This window comes from Anabrus simplex, chromosome 1, assembly GCF_040414725.1.
Source record: "Anabrus simplex isolate iqAnaSimp1 chromosome 1, ASM4041472v1, whole genome shotgun sequence".
Classification (NCBI taxonomy): domain Eukaryota; kingdom Metazoa; phylum Arthropoda; class Insecta; order Orthoptera; family Tettigoniidae; genus Anabrus; species Anabrus simplex.
The window spans coordinates 637,797,821-637,818,094 of NC_090265.1; the positions used below are offsets into that span (position 1 = coordinate 637,797,821).

At 40.6% G+C, this 20,274-nt stretch overlaps 1 protein-coding gene across 1 annotated transcript in view; it reads right to left on the reverse strand.

The window, feature by feature from the left end:
* LOC136871572 (cuticle protein 19) overlaps nucleotides 1–19,976 on the reverse strand; it is a 79,259-nt gene extending 59,283 nt beyond the window's left edge. Inside the window, exon 1 of the mRNA XM_067145003.2 lies at nucleotides 19,937–19,976. Within this exon, the coding sequence (XP_067001104.2) occupies nucleotides 19,937–19,963 (27 nt within the window). The 5' untranslated portion in view covers nucleotides 19,964–19,976. The remainder of the gene's footprint in view (nucleotides 1–19,936) is intronic.
* Between the last annotated feature and the right edge of the window lie 298 nt (nucleotides 19,977–20,274).

A 20,274-nucleotide genomic window follows, 5' to 3' on the forward strand; every position in this document is an offset into this window, starting at 1 on the left:
TTGCCGCTACTTAGCACCATATGTTGTGAACCTGCGTGTATTTTGGAAATGGCGGAAGTGTAAAGTGTTGAATGTGAAGAAAGGAAAATTAAGGACGACACAAACACCCAGTCCCCAGGCCAGAGATATTATTCATTTACAATTTAAAACCCCTGACCCGACCGGGAATCGAAGCCGGCGCCGCCGGGTGACAGGCGGACGTGTTGCCCCCTACACCCCGGGACCGGGCATGTTTTGTATATAATCGTCGCTGGGCAAAGGAAACCTCGTACACAGAAAAAGTCCAAAACTGAGCGGTCAGCAATGGCCTGAGAACTGTTCCTGCCATTTTCATTGGTTAACGATAGCTCAATTATTCGACCATTGGAGTCTTCTGTTCCCTTCTCAGGCAACGTGCCAAGCCTCCACAAGACAGATGGAGAAACGTGGTTATCTCGTGAATGGAATTAAGAGGTTTTCATTGTCTAGGAACTATGTATAAGTGAATTATTCAATTAAATCGTACTGTACATAACTGCTACTGAAAAAATGAAGAGAATGAGTAATTTCGAAACAAAAAATTAAAACAAGAACAGTGCAGCGTGAGTATGCATTTTTTACATATCTAGTCAATGGGAGGTACAAACTGACATACTGTATTAGAATGAATAGGTCGGAAAGGGCACACTCTGTAGTGGAAGACAAAGCACTAAAACAAAACAAGTTTATTAAAAATGAGCAGGATCAACTCTTTTCTGAACTGTTCATTGAAAACAGAACCTACGATGAAATTGGATACACCGGGCGAGTTGGCCGTGCGGTTACGGGCGCGCGGCTGTGAGCTTGCACCCGGGAGATAATGGGTTCGAACCCCACTATCGGTAGCCCTGAAGATGGTTTTCCGTGGTTTCCCATTTTCACATCAGGCAAATGCTGGGGCTGTACCTTAAGACCACGGCCGCTTCCTTCCCTAACCTAGGCTTTCCCTATCCCTTCGTCGCCATAAGACCTATCTGTGTCGGTACGACGTAAAGCCAACTGCAAGAAAAAAAGCGTACCCCTTCAGATGACCCCGCGTACCCCTCGTGGCACGCGTATCATACTTCAAATACCACTGAGGTAGAGCATCCAACCGTTCACCCCTTCCCTCCAGATGTGAAGAACAAGAATGCTTTAATTGGTGACCTTAATGTGGGAAATAGTACTTGTGTGAATTGCCTTGTGGCTGATGAAAGGCCAGTTTGAACACCACATCCACCATTCACTAATACCCAACATTGTGTTAAGCAACAATTTTCAGGGCAAGATTCCAGAACTCGGGCAGTTTTGAAGAACGGCAATAATTGGAAGAGGTGGTTAAATTCAGTTCTACGAATAACATATCGTTTAAATCTATCCGATTCATTAGCAGACATAAATCTTGTCACTTAATGAAGACAAAATTAAACGAAGGTATACAGCCTCATGATTCTTCTTTATTGGCAAGTAATTCTTAGAAGCGCTAGTGTAAACAAATTCAGAACAGCACACGAGCCTCAAGGGCGAGAGACAAGGTCATCCGCACAATGTTCTCAATATTCTGTTAGAGAATGAGCGCTTGTTATATCATATGAGTCACAGTAGTAGACTGGTATTTATATAGATATTACATTAAGATACTAGCTCCCGGCAGAAGTAGTCGGATTTTTGAAGGGCAGAAGAAAAGTCCATTCAGTACTCCTTGTCGGCATGTAAACAATCGCTAGCCGCGCATTTGAGTTTACCCAACAAAATCCATCAAAACAGCCATAGATTGCCCAACAGGAATCCCTTTCTTTACAACCTGGTAGTGACGAAAGGAACTTCAAAACTGACATGCAGGCGGCAAAAATTACCTTGGATCAGAATAGCTGCAATACTGTAGCAAACGTATTATTGTTATTATTATTGTTATTATTATTATTATTATTATTATTATTATTATTATTATTATTATATCCAACTAAGGAGCGTGTTCGAACTTATTAGCACTTTTTTTTCCTCTCCTCCCAATATCTCTTCATCCTCTCACTGTGTTCCTTTTTTACGTTGTTCAGCCCATCCTGTATTTAGTCGGGTAGGCTTTACAGACAATTTGTGTTTGTGAAATATTAAGGTTCTGAATTTGATTCTATCTTGAATGGTTTCTTCATTAATGCCCATTTCATTTAGGTCTAAACTGATTTCTTTTAGCCAATTGTGATTTTTCACTGATAAAGCTAGTTCTTTGTAAGCCCGTTATCATCCATTCTATATAAGTTACCATAAAATTATCATCGTTTCTTGATTGTGTCCGCGATTTTTTCCTGTAACTTGAAGGATTTCACGTATTCTTTTTCACCCAGCTTCTATTTTTGCATTTTGGTTCTAAGATTTTCCCAAGGATTTTTCTTTCTTTCGATCATCTTTATTCGAGATCTGCCACCAGTTATAATAGTTTCAGATGCATTAAGTGCTTCTTTTTTAACTACTGTGTTATGTCGTAATTTTGCGTTTTTCGCATTGTTCTTTTATTGTATTTGTTGCAAGTAATTTTGTATACTCTTTGAAGTTTTACAATTCTCTTAGCTTGCTGATTTAATCCTGCTGGTCCAATAATTTCACCTAGATACTTTCCAAATTTGATTATTAATGGTTGACTGTTGAAACCTGATCTAGTCCCTCCATATACTTTTATCATTATTATTATTATTATTATTATTATTATTATTATTATTATTATTATTATTATTATTATTATATAACTAGTATCTATGTGTTAGGCATTAGCTTCTTAACATTATAGACACGATTTCCATAAGTCGTGGAAAAAGTAGTAATCATTGTACTGTATATACTTTTACTGAAACCTTTAAAAACAATCACAGATGTAATTGTAGCAACATCAACAAGAATGTACACACATTGCCACCAGTTACCCGGAAGTAGTGCAGGCTTTTCATAGCGGTAGGAGTTACCGTTGCGTAGTCTTGTCTATGTGAAGCTAAATATAATGTTCAGACAATTTGCTCAAAAACTAGTATGACAAATGTAACGCTAATAGACCTGCCCTAAGCTACGTCTGGCTTTGTGTTAATTATACTGTAGCTTGCTCAATCAGCTGGCCTCAAACTTCCCGCATAGTGCAGCGGTAATCTAGTTCAGTCGCACCCACGTTATCTACCTTGGCACTACAACGAGGTCTATTGATCCGATATGCAAATAAATCTGACATGCTGATAAGAAGTAACGAGTAAGTTATGGCGTTTTCTCTTCATTTACGTAATAACTTGCTGAAGTTGCTGGTTCCTTTTATTGCAGTACATGATTAAAACAAAGCTATATTTCCATACATGTGGTGGTGGTGGTGGTGGTGGTGGTGGTGGTGGTGGTGGTGGTGGTGGTGGTGGTGGAATTAACTGTAAAAGGCGCAAAATGAGGGGAATATCAGTCCCTGTTGATGACTAGCAGCTATCCCCGAAGTCTAACGATACCGAGCTTGCCTATCACCAGGAGGCACCGGCTTTGATTCCCGCCAAGGTCAGGATATGTTTACCTGTATCTGGTGGCTGTTTGAGGTCCATAACAATTGAGTTACTTGACAGTGAGATAGTAATCCCAGTCTGGAAAACCAATTATAACGTCCGAAAAGGTTCGACGCGCTGCAGGCCTTCGGGCTGAGCAGCGGTCGCTTGGCAGGCTAAGGCCCGGTTTCACAGTTTTAGTTTAAGCCGAAGCTTTAGTAAGCCACGCACGCCGCTTAAGCAAGGTTTACTCTTTGGCTTAAACACTACGAGTTTCACAGTAGGGGGACCATGTGCAGCTTTACTAAGCTGAACATCTCCGAAGTTCGTAATACTTGCGCATGCGCAATGATTCAATTCTCATCTTTGTTTACATCCGTAGCCTATGATTGATTGACTTGTAGGTTATACATCGTTTATCAGCCAAGATAATTTAAAAAAATGAACGGAAAATGTGATTCCAATAATAGTAACAAAAATAAAGTTTAAAAAAGGTCACTCGCCCGTCCTGCTGACACGTATTACCATTACGGTCTAAAATGGCCATAACTTCTGAACCATTCATGCAAATAATGTCCTGACAAGGTTATTGTAATCCTTATAAAATACTGGAGGAGGTCAAACAATTTATTTCGATGAGGAATTCGAGGATAATATCGAAATATGTATTTAATGTTAAGGAGTTATATTTTTTTACCGCTGACTATAGCATAAAATCGCTTCTAGAGGGCAAACGGTTGGAAATGGGTATATACCATCGCGGACTTTTTTGTAGAGGTTTCTATGCTCTACAATTCGCACGCTTACAGTTGGGGTCTATCGTTGATGGTTCACGCAGCGTAAGCCAAGAAAGCAAGTGACCCACCGACATTTTTGTCTCTTTTACTGTATATCGGAACACGGAAACTGTATTATTTCACGAGCCTCGAAATACATTCAGAAATATAAGTTATTTGATGTTAATGTTATTGGTTTTACGTCCCACTAACTATGAATTTGAGCACCTTCACCACAGGACTGAGACAGGATCGAACCTGCCAAGTTTGGCTATAAGAAGGCCAGCGCTCTACCATCTGAACTGAATCCTTAGCTTAAACCTCAGTTTCATACAGCTTAAGCCAGTCACAGGTACCACTTACCACTTGCACTCCCCACTGTGAAACTCGTCCAGAGTTTAAGCTCCCGCTTAAGCCCGATCCAAGGCTTAAGCGTATACTGTGAAACCGGGCCTAAGTCGCATCAGGGCTTTAGTGTCATGGAATTAGCTTGTTTAATAAGAAAATAATAACAGAAGAAAGGGACGATCCGACGCTTCAGAAAAGGGCTATGAAAAACAAGAAAACGAAAGTCTCTCTCGAGATTTCGCAGACCTGTATTGTCCGTATCTGAAGATAACAGAAGTTGACTTAGGACGATCGAATAGGGAATATTAAAAAGAATAATCTCCCTTCCATAGTCCTACAGTCACCACGTCTCCATGCATTTTGTTATTGGTTTTACATCCCATTAACTTTAGAGATGACTGAAATTTTCTTCCATCAGAATTGTTTTACGAACAGATAAATCTACCGATCGTTGTGGCCCATTTATCATAATCCAATTTTTTCAAAGCAATTTTTCTGTATGTACTTTTCCAAAACCCAGATATCGGAAGGTATTTGTACGAAACGCATTTATCCGACTCTTTTCCAAATCGCCGACAGAATATGTAGATAATAAACGAGTAATTTCAACAACCCGTTACATAGTTGCCATCATACATGCGGCTTCAAATTCGTGTTCATTTTCCGAATATTATCCTGGATTACTTTTTCACTGATAATATTGCAGGTACAACATTTCGGCGCAGAAGACTAGCAGTTCATCCTCGCTATCAGCTGCACTTATAGAACAAATATCAGGTGGCACTTCACAATAAACACAGGAACAACACGAGTGAAGGGTTCTGTAAAAGACTTAAAACTAGTGGTGGGAGGCATCCTCAGACTTCTACTATACTTTGCTCTGTCAGAACAATAACAAACAGATTCTGAAGCTATGATAAATGAGTTCAGAATGGGGCGGAAGGTCAAGGTAATGCTGACAAAACATTAGAGAACTCTTCAGAGGAGGATAAAAATATTCTTATGGGTTACCTACATAGCTTACAAGGAAGGAGGGCACCGGCTGGATTTCCTTCACAAACTAGGCCACAACTTCATATTAAACGTGTTTACATCGAAGTTGTTATAACTGAACAGTAGTAATGCTGAAAGACTTTATTTGCAAAGTTAATGGGTTGCGGGGAAAATAGCTTCTGGATTTTTTTAAAGGTGGACGTAGGAAATCTCGACTTGGACATTTGGCCCTCAATCCTACAGACACAACGCTGACTTATTCGAGCACCTTCAATCATTCACACCTTTGAGTTGTGGTAAACCGTGTAACTTCCATATCCTGTATTGGGAACAAATTATGGCGCCTAAGATGTCTGAGTTGTAAGTTGCACCTTTCTAGAGCACTTCACTTTAAAACTATCCTAAACGACCTAATCTTCTGTAATGCTTAATTAGACATTACTGACACTTCTTCACTCTACCAAAACTAACTTTTGAGTAATAAATTCACAAATTACCATAAAGAAAATGTGGTAACATTATATTTCAAAAAGATAATTTGTCTAATTTATAAAGTTTTAAAAAAGTATAATACTCTTACCATATGTTTCCTTTGTCAGGTAGTTTATAAATTTATTACTAAAATTAGTTTCGGCAGACTGAAGAATCTTAAGTTTTATATTAAGAGAACTGAAAATAAATAGCTTCAGATATTACAAAAGAATCCTGAAACAATGAAGGCGTTCGGTAAAGGAAGGGAAAGGCCCATGAAAGATTAGAAAACCTACAACCTGTTTCCCAGTCAGTGACCGCGTCAGAGGTGGATCGAATGAAGCCCGCCATCTTACGACGATAGGAATTGTGCCGGCTGCCAAGGCCTCCTCTCGGGCAATGATTAATAAATGACAGATGAAATGAAATGATAGTGGAGAGTGTTGCTGGAATGAAAGATGACAGAAAAAACCGGAGTACCCGGAGAAAAACCTCCGCTTTGTCCAGCACAAATCTCACATGGAGTGACCGAGATTTGAACCACAGAACTCAGCGGTGAGAGGCCGGCGTGCTGCAGCCTGTGCCACGGAGGCATGACCGTGAAGGATAAACCAGTATATTATTACGATAATCGTTTTACGTTTCCAGTATCTAATGCGCCTCTCGGAGTCGCTGAGCTGCCTAAATGTTGTCACGCAGGAGTTCTTTTATGTGCCTATAAATCTACAGTATCGAAATGAGTCTGGTGCATTTGAGCACCTACAAATACTGAGTCGGGACCGATCACGGGTCGAAGAAAGAAAAACAGAAAAAGCTGCGCTTGGTTAAATATAACTATATACAAGTCAAATTAGGTTGCAGGAGGATGATAAAGCCAGAATTAGGAAGGCGAAGAGTACCTTTTTCATAATTGACACTAGGGAGGAGTAAACGAGTATCTTCAAAATTAAAATTTGTAATATTTAACGCAAATGTTAAATGTTTAGTTACATGGATGTGAAACGTAGAAGGGAACAAAAATAGAGAAGTAATTACAGGTAGGCTATTGATAGAGAATTTTGAGACTTGTGATTGGAATCTGCTGGCCACAGACTACATTTTTTAAATGTGGAAGTTAACATACCAACAAGAAATCTGGGAAGAAGTGTTACGTAAAGAGTGGAGGTTGATTGGAATCACCAAAGCAGCCTGAATTGGAACCTCCATTAAATAAACAGAAGGGGAAGACTCGGAATAACCCTGTGCAATGGTCAGAAATCAAACAGACCAACAAGATGCAATGAGATAAGACACTGACAAACAGGATTCGTCGGGAATTATGGCGTTATGTTTCCTGGAGGAAAGGAAGGGCTATATAGGCTATAAATGTGCTGCCTGAAAAAAAATCTTTCATGATGACTTACCGTAATTACTAGTCTACATAAACTTAATTCAAAATGTGGAGTGTATGCTTTACAAATTTTCATAACTAAAAATCTATAAATGTTAAGACTAATACAATTTCACCCGAAAATATCATACATAAATTAAGTAAAAACGTTTAAAAAGTATCTAATCCTACATTCTTAACACAAACCTAGTGTAAAACCAATTCTACTGATGACATGCCAGTAATCAATTGAAATCAATTGAAACCACTGTCGGTCGTCACCATCATTTCCCTTATCCAGCTCCTGCCGGGTCGGGATATTTATGGCACTTCTTCATCTTCCTTTTTCCTTCCACCATTCCTCTTCCACGATCTTGTCCCAGTCAAAATTTCGTCTTCTTATGCATTGATTCAATGCACTTTGTTCTACGTCTTCCTCTTGCTCTCTCTCCCTCGCACTTTGCCTCCAGCATCTGTCTTGGATTTCTATTCTCCTCCATCCTCTTTACATGTCCAAACCACCTTAGTTTATTCTTTTCAACTCTCTCATTTAACTTTCCTATCCCAACTTCCTTCCTAACATCATTTTTCACTCTGTCCTTGTCTTTCCTTACTTCTAAGGAATTTAATCTCACTGGCTTGAATTCTACTCTCTTTCCTGATAGTCAAAGTCCAAGTTTCAACTGCCTAGGTCACGTTTGCTAGATCGAGCTGAGCTCTCTCGGATGAGAATCAGGAATGGATAAGCTTGGATTTCATAGGAGACAGTTGTGGCAGTAAGTTAGGTACTATCCTTGCATTTTCCTGAATGTAAAATAGGAAATCATGGGGAACCTCTTCAAGGATAACAGAGGATTTATATCTAGTCTTCAACCTGTGACGCAGTCTGTAATAAAACTTGAACTTCCGGGACGAGAACCTAGGCGCGCATCACAAATGTAGTAGTAGTGTTGGTGGTGGTATAGGACATAAATGTTTGGGTTGCTCTTAAATAACAGACTGAAACCCTCTATCCTTACCTGTCTCGTCTCCTCTGCTCTTCCATAGATTCGCGATGACTTGTATACTTAGAGACCATTAGCAAACCTTTTATTCGCAGTCAAAATAAAACAACTCTAGCTGTAAAATTACGATGAAAGACACAGACAACACTGACCTTGTACTGATGAGTGTTTGAACGCCCGGATCCATCAACATCTGGCTAAGTAATGGTTATTAGTCCATTAGCATAGTGGAATTCCACAGTATAAAGTAGGTGTATTTTGAAATAAATCACTCCATCACCTTATGTAACGAGAGCCGAAAAAGAACACGTACCCATGAACTTGGCCTTCAGTGCTTTAATCTGTCTGGCCGTCAACCCACAGTGCTACAATGGTACCTTAAATACTGCTCGACATGTTTCGTAAAGGTTAGGAAGGACTAGAGTTATGCTAATGTGTTCAGAAGGTCTATGTTGAGATGATGCGGTTCGAGTTTCTGTAGTAGACACATTTTCCCAGAAATTGTCGACAGATTTTATAGCCAGGTTTTAAGGGACATCTGCATGCTCACGGTTTTTTAAGATTTGATATCGTGTGGTATTACGATCACTAAACCATAAAGAGGAGTGTCGGTCGATATGATCGATGTAATATCTCTGTAGGAGTATACTTCATTGCAAGAAAAGTTTCGATAGATACAATACATTCAAACACGTCAAATTCATCACGAAACTTAATCTCTCTACCCAGACAAATATCTGGCCAAAAGGCTTCAGAAGTTGGAAGTTTGCACGCAGTTAGACCCTCACCTGCAAGAGAGCAGGAGGTACTCAAGGACTGTTCTTATGGGTTACACTTTTTGGAAAGGTTTCGAAAGACATTCATTCCAAAAGCTTTTCCGTTTTTAGAGAGTTCATATCTCATACCCATCGTCTTCTGGGTAAAACAGAGTTGGGCAGTTTAGAATCGAGAATTCACAACAGGAAACTGAATGGGGCCGAAGAAACTATCAAACATTCTTGAAGAACAGAAGGCCAAGGAAGCTGCATATTTGCTACGAGGTACGCCTTAACTCTTCAGGTTAGAGGAATGCTTGGAGATCGAAAATTCCCAAGCGAATCCCGACAAAGGGGAATATAAAGCCAAAACAAATAAAAGGAACTTTCTTTTCAATCTTACTAGATCACGGTTATCAATCATCTCGGCTCTTGTTTTTGTTTTCAGTAAAGAACAAGGACAGTCTGCTAACAACGTGGGTGCTTCCATGAGAACCGATATTTTCCCGCAAACAGCTGTTACGTATGGTAAACTCCGAGCGACTTGATAAGCAGCCGACAAAGCCAATAAACACGTAGTGAGGATCGAACCTGTAGATATGAGTGCAGTGTAATGAAATGGCGTATGGCTTTTAGTGCCGGGAGTGTCCGAGGACAAATTCCGCTCGCCAGATGCGGGTTTTTTGATTTGACTCCCGTAGGCGACCTGCGCGTCGTGATGAGGATGAAATGACGATGACGACACATACACCCAGCCCCCATGCCAGCGAAATTAACCAATTACGGTTAAAATTCCCGACCCTGCCGGGAATCGAACCCGGGACCCCTGTGACCAAAGGCCAGCACGCTAACCATTTAGCCATGGAGCCGGACTGAGTGCAGTGTGACCCTTGCTGATTCTTTGACAAATACTTTTTACGGTGTATGTATTTCAGTGCAGTAAACAAATTTAAAGAAAACTGTTTTACTTCAACATTATTTCAATAACATCTGGGTTTGTTTTAATTTAAGGTTTTTAGTTGACCAACAAATGCTCGTCAGTCAAATGCGATATTTTTGATTTGGGATGGTTTATTCATGAAAAAAATTGCCCAGAGAAATAAGTAGAGGTAAACATAGCCAAAATTTTGCTTGCAAATAATAATAATTTTATGCGCTTAGCGATCGAAATGTTTGAATGAATCTGCACCAAATTTACCGCGGCATAGATCCTTAAAAAGATGTATATAATTTGGATTGACATTAATTTCGGCTGCAAGTAGAGTTTGACGATATACAGAGGTCAACATTTTCCGGATTTTTGAAATCGGCAAACCGATTTTTTAAGAATTAGAATGAGATTTTCTAATGAATTATTCCATTGAATTCAGAATTCTCATTTGTATTCAGGAGGGGTTCCAAACAGAAAAATCTGGTTACCTTTCTTATAGCTGTTTCTTCTATATTTCCAGCTGCATGGCAAAGGATTTAATTGCATCATACATATGTAATATATTTTGATCTCTTCCTTGAAGGTGCTTCAGAGACGGACGAATAAACACGGAACTCCTGCGTTGTCATCTTTTGCATTTTGCGCGAAAGTCAAGAACTATTTCTGGTTCATGCCAGCAAATTTTATGATCAACCGTGATCAACAGTACGAATGTCAACGAAAACTTCACCGTTTTTATTCAAGGCAATGAGACACAGGAAATGACAAGGTAATCACTAAAGAAAATCGTTTGCGCGGAAATATTTAATTGAAGTGAGCTTTTCTCCTTGCAATAGTTAACATTTCCCGATATGAATCTTTAGACAAAATTCGCCTTTTTGATGTACAAGGCCATGAAAAATTCTCATTTCTATCATCGTCTGGCGAATGCAAATTGTCGTAAATAAAGCCATTGATTATTCATCGGTAAAATGAAATGGCGCATGGTTTTTAGTGCCGGGAGTGTCCGAGGACATGTTCGGCTCGCCAGATACAGGTATTTCGATTTGACACCCGTAGGCGACCCGCGCGTCGTGTTGAGGATGAGATGACACATACACCCAGCCCCCGTGCCAGAGAAATTAACCAATGATTAAAATTCCCGACCTGCTGGCAATCGAACCCGAGACCCCTGTGACCAAAGACCAGCACGCTAACCATTTAGCTATGGAGCCGGAATTTTCATCGGTTATGCTGTTAGACAGGATAAACTCATGACTTAATGTGCTACAGCACAAACAAGACGTTTACCGGGAAACTTAACTCACCTACTCCCTTAATTGCGGCATCTCACTCTGAAGGGCCTGTGGTAACTGCCACCAATTGGCAGAGAAAATTAGCCTAGACCTTGACATTATTATTTCATGGACACGATACCTCTTCGCTCGTAGATGTTTACACGCTTAATACGAAATTATTTGTTCCTAGGAAGCTGTCTGTGGCATCTTTTATGAGGCAAATGAATGATATACTTAATTTTATTTTGCACATATGCATAGATAACGTATGATTATGACGCCCAATTAGTGCTATGCTGATCCCTCGCTTGTGAGTTCTCTCCTCCCGCCGCCCACAGCGGATTTTGTTTCCGGTATTTATCTGATGAAATATTAAACACACTGGTATATTCTTTGTAAAAAAAAATATTTCGAGTAGAGAAAGAATATACTATTAGCTTCTGTGTTTATCATCAACCTAAATAAATAAATAAATAAATAATTTTACATTGATTTCCCCAGGTAGTTCCTAGTTGGCTTGATTACTTGGGATCCGAGAAGGATTTTTCAGATGCATTGACGAGGAATACTGCAATCCATTCGAAACGCTGGCAGTCGGTTCTGAACGTACAACTACGACCTAATCCAGTGTTAACGAAGTATATATATAAAAAGTGCTCCTTCAGTGCAGAGTTCTAGACCTACTATATTCCTATTACACAATCATATTATATTACATCGATTGAGGCATTAACGAACTGCATGTGAATTAAACTTGGGTTAATTTTGAAATTAAAATTGATCATCGTTTTAATATAGCAATTATGTATGTTGCTTTCTAGTCTCAAGACGACATTCTGATAAGGTATTTGCTTCAAGGTAAGGCAATGAGTAGGTAGTCCGAAGCATTACTAAACTCCTTTAATGGATGAGATTTCAAACTGATATCCGTTCCCTTTCTTATAATGGTAGAACTGTGTAGGCTATGCCCATCGAGTGAACGACCACCGTGCCAGAAATGGGAAGTTCATTAAAATAATAGATTCTCACGCAGGTGTCTTTACAGCCAGTTGGCTGCGTGGTATAAGTTAAGAAACTGTAAACTTACATTCGGAAAATGATAAATTCTAACATCGCCGTCGTTAGCCATGAAGATGATTTTCCATCGTTTCCCATTTTCACACCAGGCAACTGCTTGGGCTGTACCTTAAGGCCACGACCGCTTCCTTCCCTCTTCTAGTTCTTTCCTCTCCCATCGTCGCCATAAGACCTACGTTGTTGGTGCGACGGAAAGTCAGTTGTAGTAAATAATAATAATAATAATAATAATAATAATAATAATAATAATAATAATAATAATACATGCTGTTGTTTTAACGTCCGACTAACTTTTGTTTTACGTTTTTCGGAACTTTTTTCCCCACAGGACTTCTTTTACGTTCCGGTAAGACATCTGAATGCCACCAGATTGTGGCGGGATCGAACCCCTCAACTTGGACTAAAGTCATCGCTCTTACCTTCCGAACCACTCACCCTGGCGCTGGTACAAACAATGGGAGCAATGAAAAAACACTCTTGAAAGAAGTCTTTAAATTTGGAATGAACTCGATGGATTAAGTTGTGTGTTAATAGACTTCGTCGGTAGGTTCATGTGAGGCGAATGAAGGGGGATTGATTAGAGGAGAATAATATAGTCGTAGAGGGTAAGAGAAGCAGAGAGAGAGTAACGCGACGGTTGTGTTGAAGCCACAGTGTCCTTCTTCCCCCTCTGCGATCCATCCGCTGTTCTGCTTGTGTTCTTGGTTTTTCTGAGGCCCGCTTTTCCAGTCATTCGGACGCACTCGCTTGCATTATACACATTGATGCTTGCTCTTTAAAGGGGCTTAAAATCTAGGTCATCCGCCTATACACATTCCGTTTTACTCGCTGTTTAGTAGTGGTGTATGAGCTTAGCTTGCCGTGAAATCGCCTCCTTGTATAGGTTGTGTTCTATGAAAAAGACAAGCGACTGTCTTTTTCTCGCCTGCTGATTTTTGCGTCCGTTTCACTAGTTTTAATCTGGACAATCTGACGGAAATACCTGAAACTGTCTTCTCTTTCAACCATGCTGTGTTTCTCGGCGATGTCGAGCAGTTTGGATGTTATTCATATACATTTTTTTTCGAAGGAAATCTGTAGTCGGTACTTCTTTTTCTGTTTCATTGCTTAAGTTCAGATTATTCATCATAAAAAAATAGATATTGGAGATTCGGAAACGAGGGAATAGCTTTCATGCAAATACACTCAATTCTGGTTCACCTTTGATAATACATTTCGGTAGCGAAGCAGTGTCCGCACTTAGTACATAACGTAACATAATGATGCACATTTACATCAGATTAAAAGAAGCCCACTGCTAGAACCCGTCAGCTAGCCTCTTTCGCTGCGGGCAGTCTCATATAAAGTTATCGGGAATACAACCTCACAGAAGAGATCAGTATGATAATGCCAGGTTATCTTTTACGAGGACATTTTTAATGCTATAGTATTTATTCCACACATGAGGTCTTGCATGTTTTAAACGATACCATTTAAGATCGTGTAATGGCGGTTCTCCGGTCTTGAAAGCCAAGAATAACGGCAGAGAGGAATCGTCGTGCTGACCACACAACACCTCGCAATCTGCAGACCTTCGGGCTGAGCAGCGGTCGCTTGGTAGGCCAAGGCCCTTCACGGGCTTTTGGGTAATGGCGGTTCTTTCAGGTACAGAATATTACAAAAACAACGTACACCTGTTATGTTTAAGAGTGGTAATTAAAAGGCAACAGTGTGTTGATTCTTTCAATTATCACTTCGAGTATGAAAATTACCGATATTTAGGGAGGTGTTTTTCTTAGAGATGGTAGCCGTCAGACTCGTGCCTGTATGATTGTGTGAATGACTGATAATTTTAAGCAGAGTGCATAACTGGGAATATTTTAAGGTAGGGTAGGGTAGGGTTGGGTTGATTACTCTGGATATTGTCGGCTTCAGAGCGTTGACTAGTCGGGTTTATCGCAGTGACCTTGAAGCAAATGCTACAATTATATTTAATGTTAGAACTTTTCCAAATTCATTCACATAGGTTAGGTAGGAAGCGGTGTTTCTTCAGGGGCTGTTTCTTCAAAAGGTGCAGAGTTCGTCTTTTTTTTTTTTTCAACGTTTCCTACACCCTAGTCGGGTAGTGGGTGCACACCGTTGCACACACAGAATTCACTCTGTTTTGCGACCAGATTCCCTATCTGATGCCCACCGTATATGGAGGGATGTATTGACTATTACATGTTCTGGGCTGGTTGGTAGTACAGTATGTGCGTATGAAGGGGCGTGTATTGAAATGAACCCAAACATCCAGCCGGGATGAATAGTTCAAGCGGTACAGTATTGGTCTTCGGAGCTCAAGTTGACGGGTTCAGTTCCTGCTCAGTCTGAGCATTTCTCAAGATGCTCGAATAAATTACTCTCGTGCCGGTGGATTTACGGACACGTAAAAGAATACTTGTGAGAGGAACATTCCGGCTACGGCTCTCCAGAAAACCATACAAATAGTTAGTGGAACAATACAATACAACTAATGTTACTAACAAACATCTGCTCGAGCTAGAGGAAATGATCAGACGCGCACAAAATCTCCGATCCGGCCGGAAATCGAGCGGGAGACCTTCTGAATCGAAGGACGGATGCTGACCATTGTCAGGAAGTTACGGAGCATCCTCTACAGTTAGCGAATACAAGGATACGATTGATCTGTCATGCCTTACTTCACGTCCTATGGCACCATCAATTGAGCTCCAGTCAAATGGAGGAAAGACAGTTCAGACGGCTGTTGGAAGAAGTCAGTCGCTCTGGATTGAAACAATGAACTTCAGCTACCTGGTACTGTACTTTTATTATGCATTCTTCAGCACGGGTGACTATGGTAGCAGACATAGTTTACACCGAGGCAAAACTGGTTTTATAGAAAGCAAGCTTGTAGTCGTAAGTAACCATTTATATCGTGATTATATCCATGAGACGTACAGTTTCACAAGCAGTCCGAACCACAGGGGTGCCACTTTTCATTCCAGTAATTCCACGAACATTGACGTAATCGGGGACAAGGACGGGATAGTGTACTGCGGGCTTCAGTGCAAGTAACTGGAAATAGAACTGAAGGATCAGAAAATGATGCGTACATGTAGGGAAGATATGGAAGCCTACACGAATGGGAAGAGTTTACTGGGCTTCTATGCTAGTATGGATTAGCATTTGCTAATTCATTCTTCAAGCACAAGGCTATTTAGCGCTTCGCAAGGGAGGATATAAACGCCAGATCCATAATATACTATGTCATAATTGATTCACTTCCGACTTCCAAACGTTATCTCAGCTAGAACACTCTTCTCTGGGCAGAAAGTGACTAAGTAAAACCTAAAATACATTCAAAATGACTGAATAGATTTATGGTAATTCAGAGAGGCTCAATAATATTTAGCAACTTCCTTCCTACGGAGAGTGACGCCTCTCCACGGAACAACCCCGCCTACAACCTCAACATTGAGCAATGGACCCTTTTACAGAATTCTTTATTGCTCTTCATCGTGCGTGCTGCAACGTTCTCCACGCTCGCTCCTTCTCTCTCTAAACGAATTTACCTTCCTGCGTACAGCAGAGAGAGGTATCTCGTCTTGCGGCCGGAGTCACGCCAGCAGGATTCTTCAAACCTGTGTCAAATCGAATGCTTGGGCGGTGTGAACTTGAAGAAAAACTCGCAGTAACTTGGTTTTATATTTGTTGTTACGGAATGATTTCTCAGTGGATATACCAGGCTTCTTTGTTAAAACTGCCTAGGCATTTGCCTCCTCAGTCAGTAAAAGGTTGTCCTATTGTCCATAAGGTGGCGACTTCGATCCTGGAGGTGACGTAATTTGACAGTGCTTAGACGAGATATCTCCGTGTCATAACCTTTGGCACGTTTAAGTATCGCAAAGCGATGCTTCTCCGTACGGGCCATGAAGGTCCTTTGAGAAGTAGAAGATCAAGGCTTCCATTATTCGTAATCTCGGCAAAAATGGGATGGGAAGGTTAACTCTATCCCCGACTGCTTTTGTCCCCAGGAATTAACCTGGTACTCATTTTTGGTGTAGGCGTAGTGAATTTTAAGGCCAAATGCCTCTCCAGAAGTGAAACTCTAGATTCATTTTTTTAAGGGTGAACCAAGCATGCTTTTCCACCTCAGCTAAGCTGCCCCTGTTAAAGAACTCGCACCCTGGAGCCTCTTACAATCCTAAGCAGTGGAAGGGACATAAAAAATACGAATTTTACTTTTTAATCGTTGTTGTTGTTGTTAAAGAACAATCGGCATTTAACAATGTTTAGTAGATTTCATACCGCGTTAGCCAAACAAGTGGCTGCGCGGTGTAGGTCGCATAGCTGTCACCTTTCATTCGGGAGATATTGAGTTCGAACCCCACTGTCGGCAGTCCTGAACATAGTTTTCCATTGTTTCCTATTTTTACACCAGTAAAATACTGCGTCTGTACCTTAAGACCACGGTCGCTTCCTTCCCACTCCTAGCCCTTTTCTATCTCATCGTCACCTGGCCTATCTGTGTTGGCGCGATGTAAAGCACATTGTAAAAACATTCAAACAAATTATTTTCAGTACCAGTAATTTTCCGACACTGTACTCTTAAAGTGATCAACAGACAAGTTGATGGTTTTGAACTCCAACGTCGGCAGACCTGAAGACAATTCCTATAGTGCCATTTTCCCACGTGAAATATGCTAAGGTATCTTAATTCAGGTTACGGCTGCTGCCCTCTGTCGTGGTGCTTTCCTGGCCCTGGCATCGCTGAAAACCCACCTTAATTAATGTGACTGCAAACGACTAGTTTATTAATGATATCCTTAAATATTAAATCATTTATACACTATGTTCCAAGAAACTTAACAGCGAGTGTACAATGTACTTGTGACATTTTAGGATGTGAATGCACCATTCGGAGATCTGAATACCGACGTCGACAATATGTTCCGTTGATTTTCATATATTTCGAGATAAATAGTGAAATAAACACGGATCTCCTATTGAAAAGGTAGTTACAAAATATTACTGCTACGCTGCGAAATCCCGCGATAATCTGCGTCAGGATAAGCCTGAGAATGTCCGAAACGACATTAGGCTATGGACAATATACTTCTTTCATTTTTCCAAACTGCACTACATTCCTAAACAATTCACAATTGACAATAGTCGTTTTTGTACACAGCAGCGGACATCGAATGGACTTCAACACCTAGACTCAAAATACTCCACAGTATATTAAAACATGAACTTTCACGTCTTTTATTTGTGTTGCTGTCTAGTACCCGCGGTGGATTTACAATTAATATTAGGTGGAATTGTGATTAAGGCGATCTTGACTTTAAAGGGAATCTTTTCACATATTGCTTTCGGAAGTCAAAGAACGTTTTACCGCCAACAGTGAGACTCCAATCCACCTGCCTGCTGAATTCACGGATACTCGATACAGTAATTAGCTCTTGAACATGCCATACTGTTGCGGGTGTCACAAGCTGACCACGTGACTACAGGCCATCTGGATGGGCAGCAGTCGCCTTGACAACATGACTATAGGAACAGGTTATTTCTATTGCTACTGATGGGGAAATTCACCCTCCTCCCGCTGTCTCTTCCACTAGAAGACGAACCCATTTTCACACCAGGCAAATGCTGGGGCTGTACCTTAAGGCCACGGCCATTATTTTACCATTCCTAGCCCTTCCCCATCCTTGCGTCGCCAAAGACCTTCGATGTGTTAGTGCGACGTCAAACCACTAGGGGAAAAAAGCCTCGTGTACTTCCACTCCTCGCGTTTTTAATCTTTAAAAACTGGGTCTAACCATCGGCATCTTGGTCTCCCTCTGCTTCTCTTACCATCCATTGCAGTCTATTATTCTCTAATATACCCTATACTCGTCCATTCACCTCACATACTCCACCACCGGTGCTGGTTTATATACAAACAAACCTTCTTCCATCGATAGACGATGGTTGCATAGTTGTACTTCCTCTTAAAACAATCACTGCCATTATATCATCCTTGGAGTTAATATCCTTATTCCTGATACCCTGACATTGTTCCCACCTGTTCCCTTACAGGAAAGTCGACCTTATAACAGACCGTTGTAAATAGTTTCGTCTGAAAACTCTTCTTTCTTACAGAATACACAGAATGGCAACTGCAAGCTCAACGAGTTAGCTTTCCACGTTATATATAATTACTATCTGATGTACGTTATTGCATCCGGGAGATAGTGGGTTCGAGCCCCATTGTCAGAAGCCCTGAAAATGGTTTTCCATGGTTTCCCATTTTCACACAAGGAAAATGCTGGGACTGTACTTTAAGGCCACGGCAGCTTCCTTTCCACTCCTAGGCTTTAACTTTCCCATTGTCGCCATAAGACCTATCTGTGTCTGTGCGACGTAAAACAAATTGAAGAAAAAAATGTATGCTACGTTACTCGACAAAGACTTGGCTATTTGTTTGAAGAGACTCGAAATATTAAACCATTTCTTAACAACACGTTATCTTTACTTTTTCTACTGTATTCTATGATGCACTGATACAGATTTTGGCGACGCTACGATAAGTAATGTCCAGGACTTGGAAGATAGCGGCTGTGACCTTTAGGCACATTTCTGGCATTTCTCTGGTAAGAATATTGGAAAACATCTGACGACAGTAGGGTTCGAACCCACCTTTCGATTGGAAGCTTCGTCACTCGGCTTATGTTTGTTTCAGCTAAATGTCTTTCATGAGTGTCAAGTGTTTATAACTATAGTTTCTGATCATAGAATTGAATCGTTATAGAATTGTAACTTCAATATTATCATATTTCGAGGGAAATTATATTGTGATACGATATCGATCAATTAATAACAAGAAAAGGAACTCAAAATAGCCTACGTCTTGGTTTGAAATAATTAAATAGCACTGATGTTTTAAGTCGTCTAGTTGTAAAACTTCTATTTTTACGAAATATGTGATGTATAAATCCTTAGACGTACAAAAAATAGAAAAAAAAACGTATTAAGCAAAGGGTCATTTGACGTACGGTTTAGCATGGCATAGACTACTAAGACGTCGCTATCCTGTTCAAAAATTTCACTTGCACTGAGCGAGATTCGATCATGGCAGTCTTCATGAGAATAAAACCACCACAGCTGCTCATGCAACAGTGAAGTAAATTGAAAAAATTGGCGAGATGTGAATTACAAATGGAATCTTCGTAATTTATGCAGAGGCACTGATGGATTAATTTTTTATTCATTGTGTTGTTACTGCCAAATTGTCACAAACAAGCGAGTTTTGTAACGTACTGTAAAAAAAAAATAATTTTAACGTACCGACGAGGAAATGTAAACTAAAATCCAAACTTCCTCTCTTGCCTTTTTTTTATTATTAGGGTACAGTCTATGAAGTGAAGGTCCTCACTCGGTGTCGAATCATTGCCCATCATTCAGTACTCACCCGTAAGCTCCTGCCCGCCGCCACCATGCTGCTAACACTGTGAGCGGTCCGCGCCCCACACGGGTTTTATAGTGTCGGCCCCTCCATGCGGGCACACACTACCAGCCTCCCTAAGGCGAGGAGCATCCATACCTCCATGATCCTCCCCCATCCTACCAAGGTGCTACACTTGCGAACAGCATCCAGTTTAACTTGTTTCCAGTATTTCCTCTGTTTCAGAAGCTGTGCGCGATTGCTCGGTTATCGAATCAGAAGAGCAGATTTAATAACGAGTGGTTAATTCTCGCATTATAGGTTTTCTATCGGTCTTCCCGAGTAGTTAACCGACCAGTGGGGAT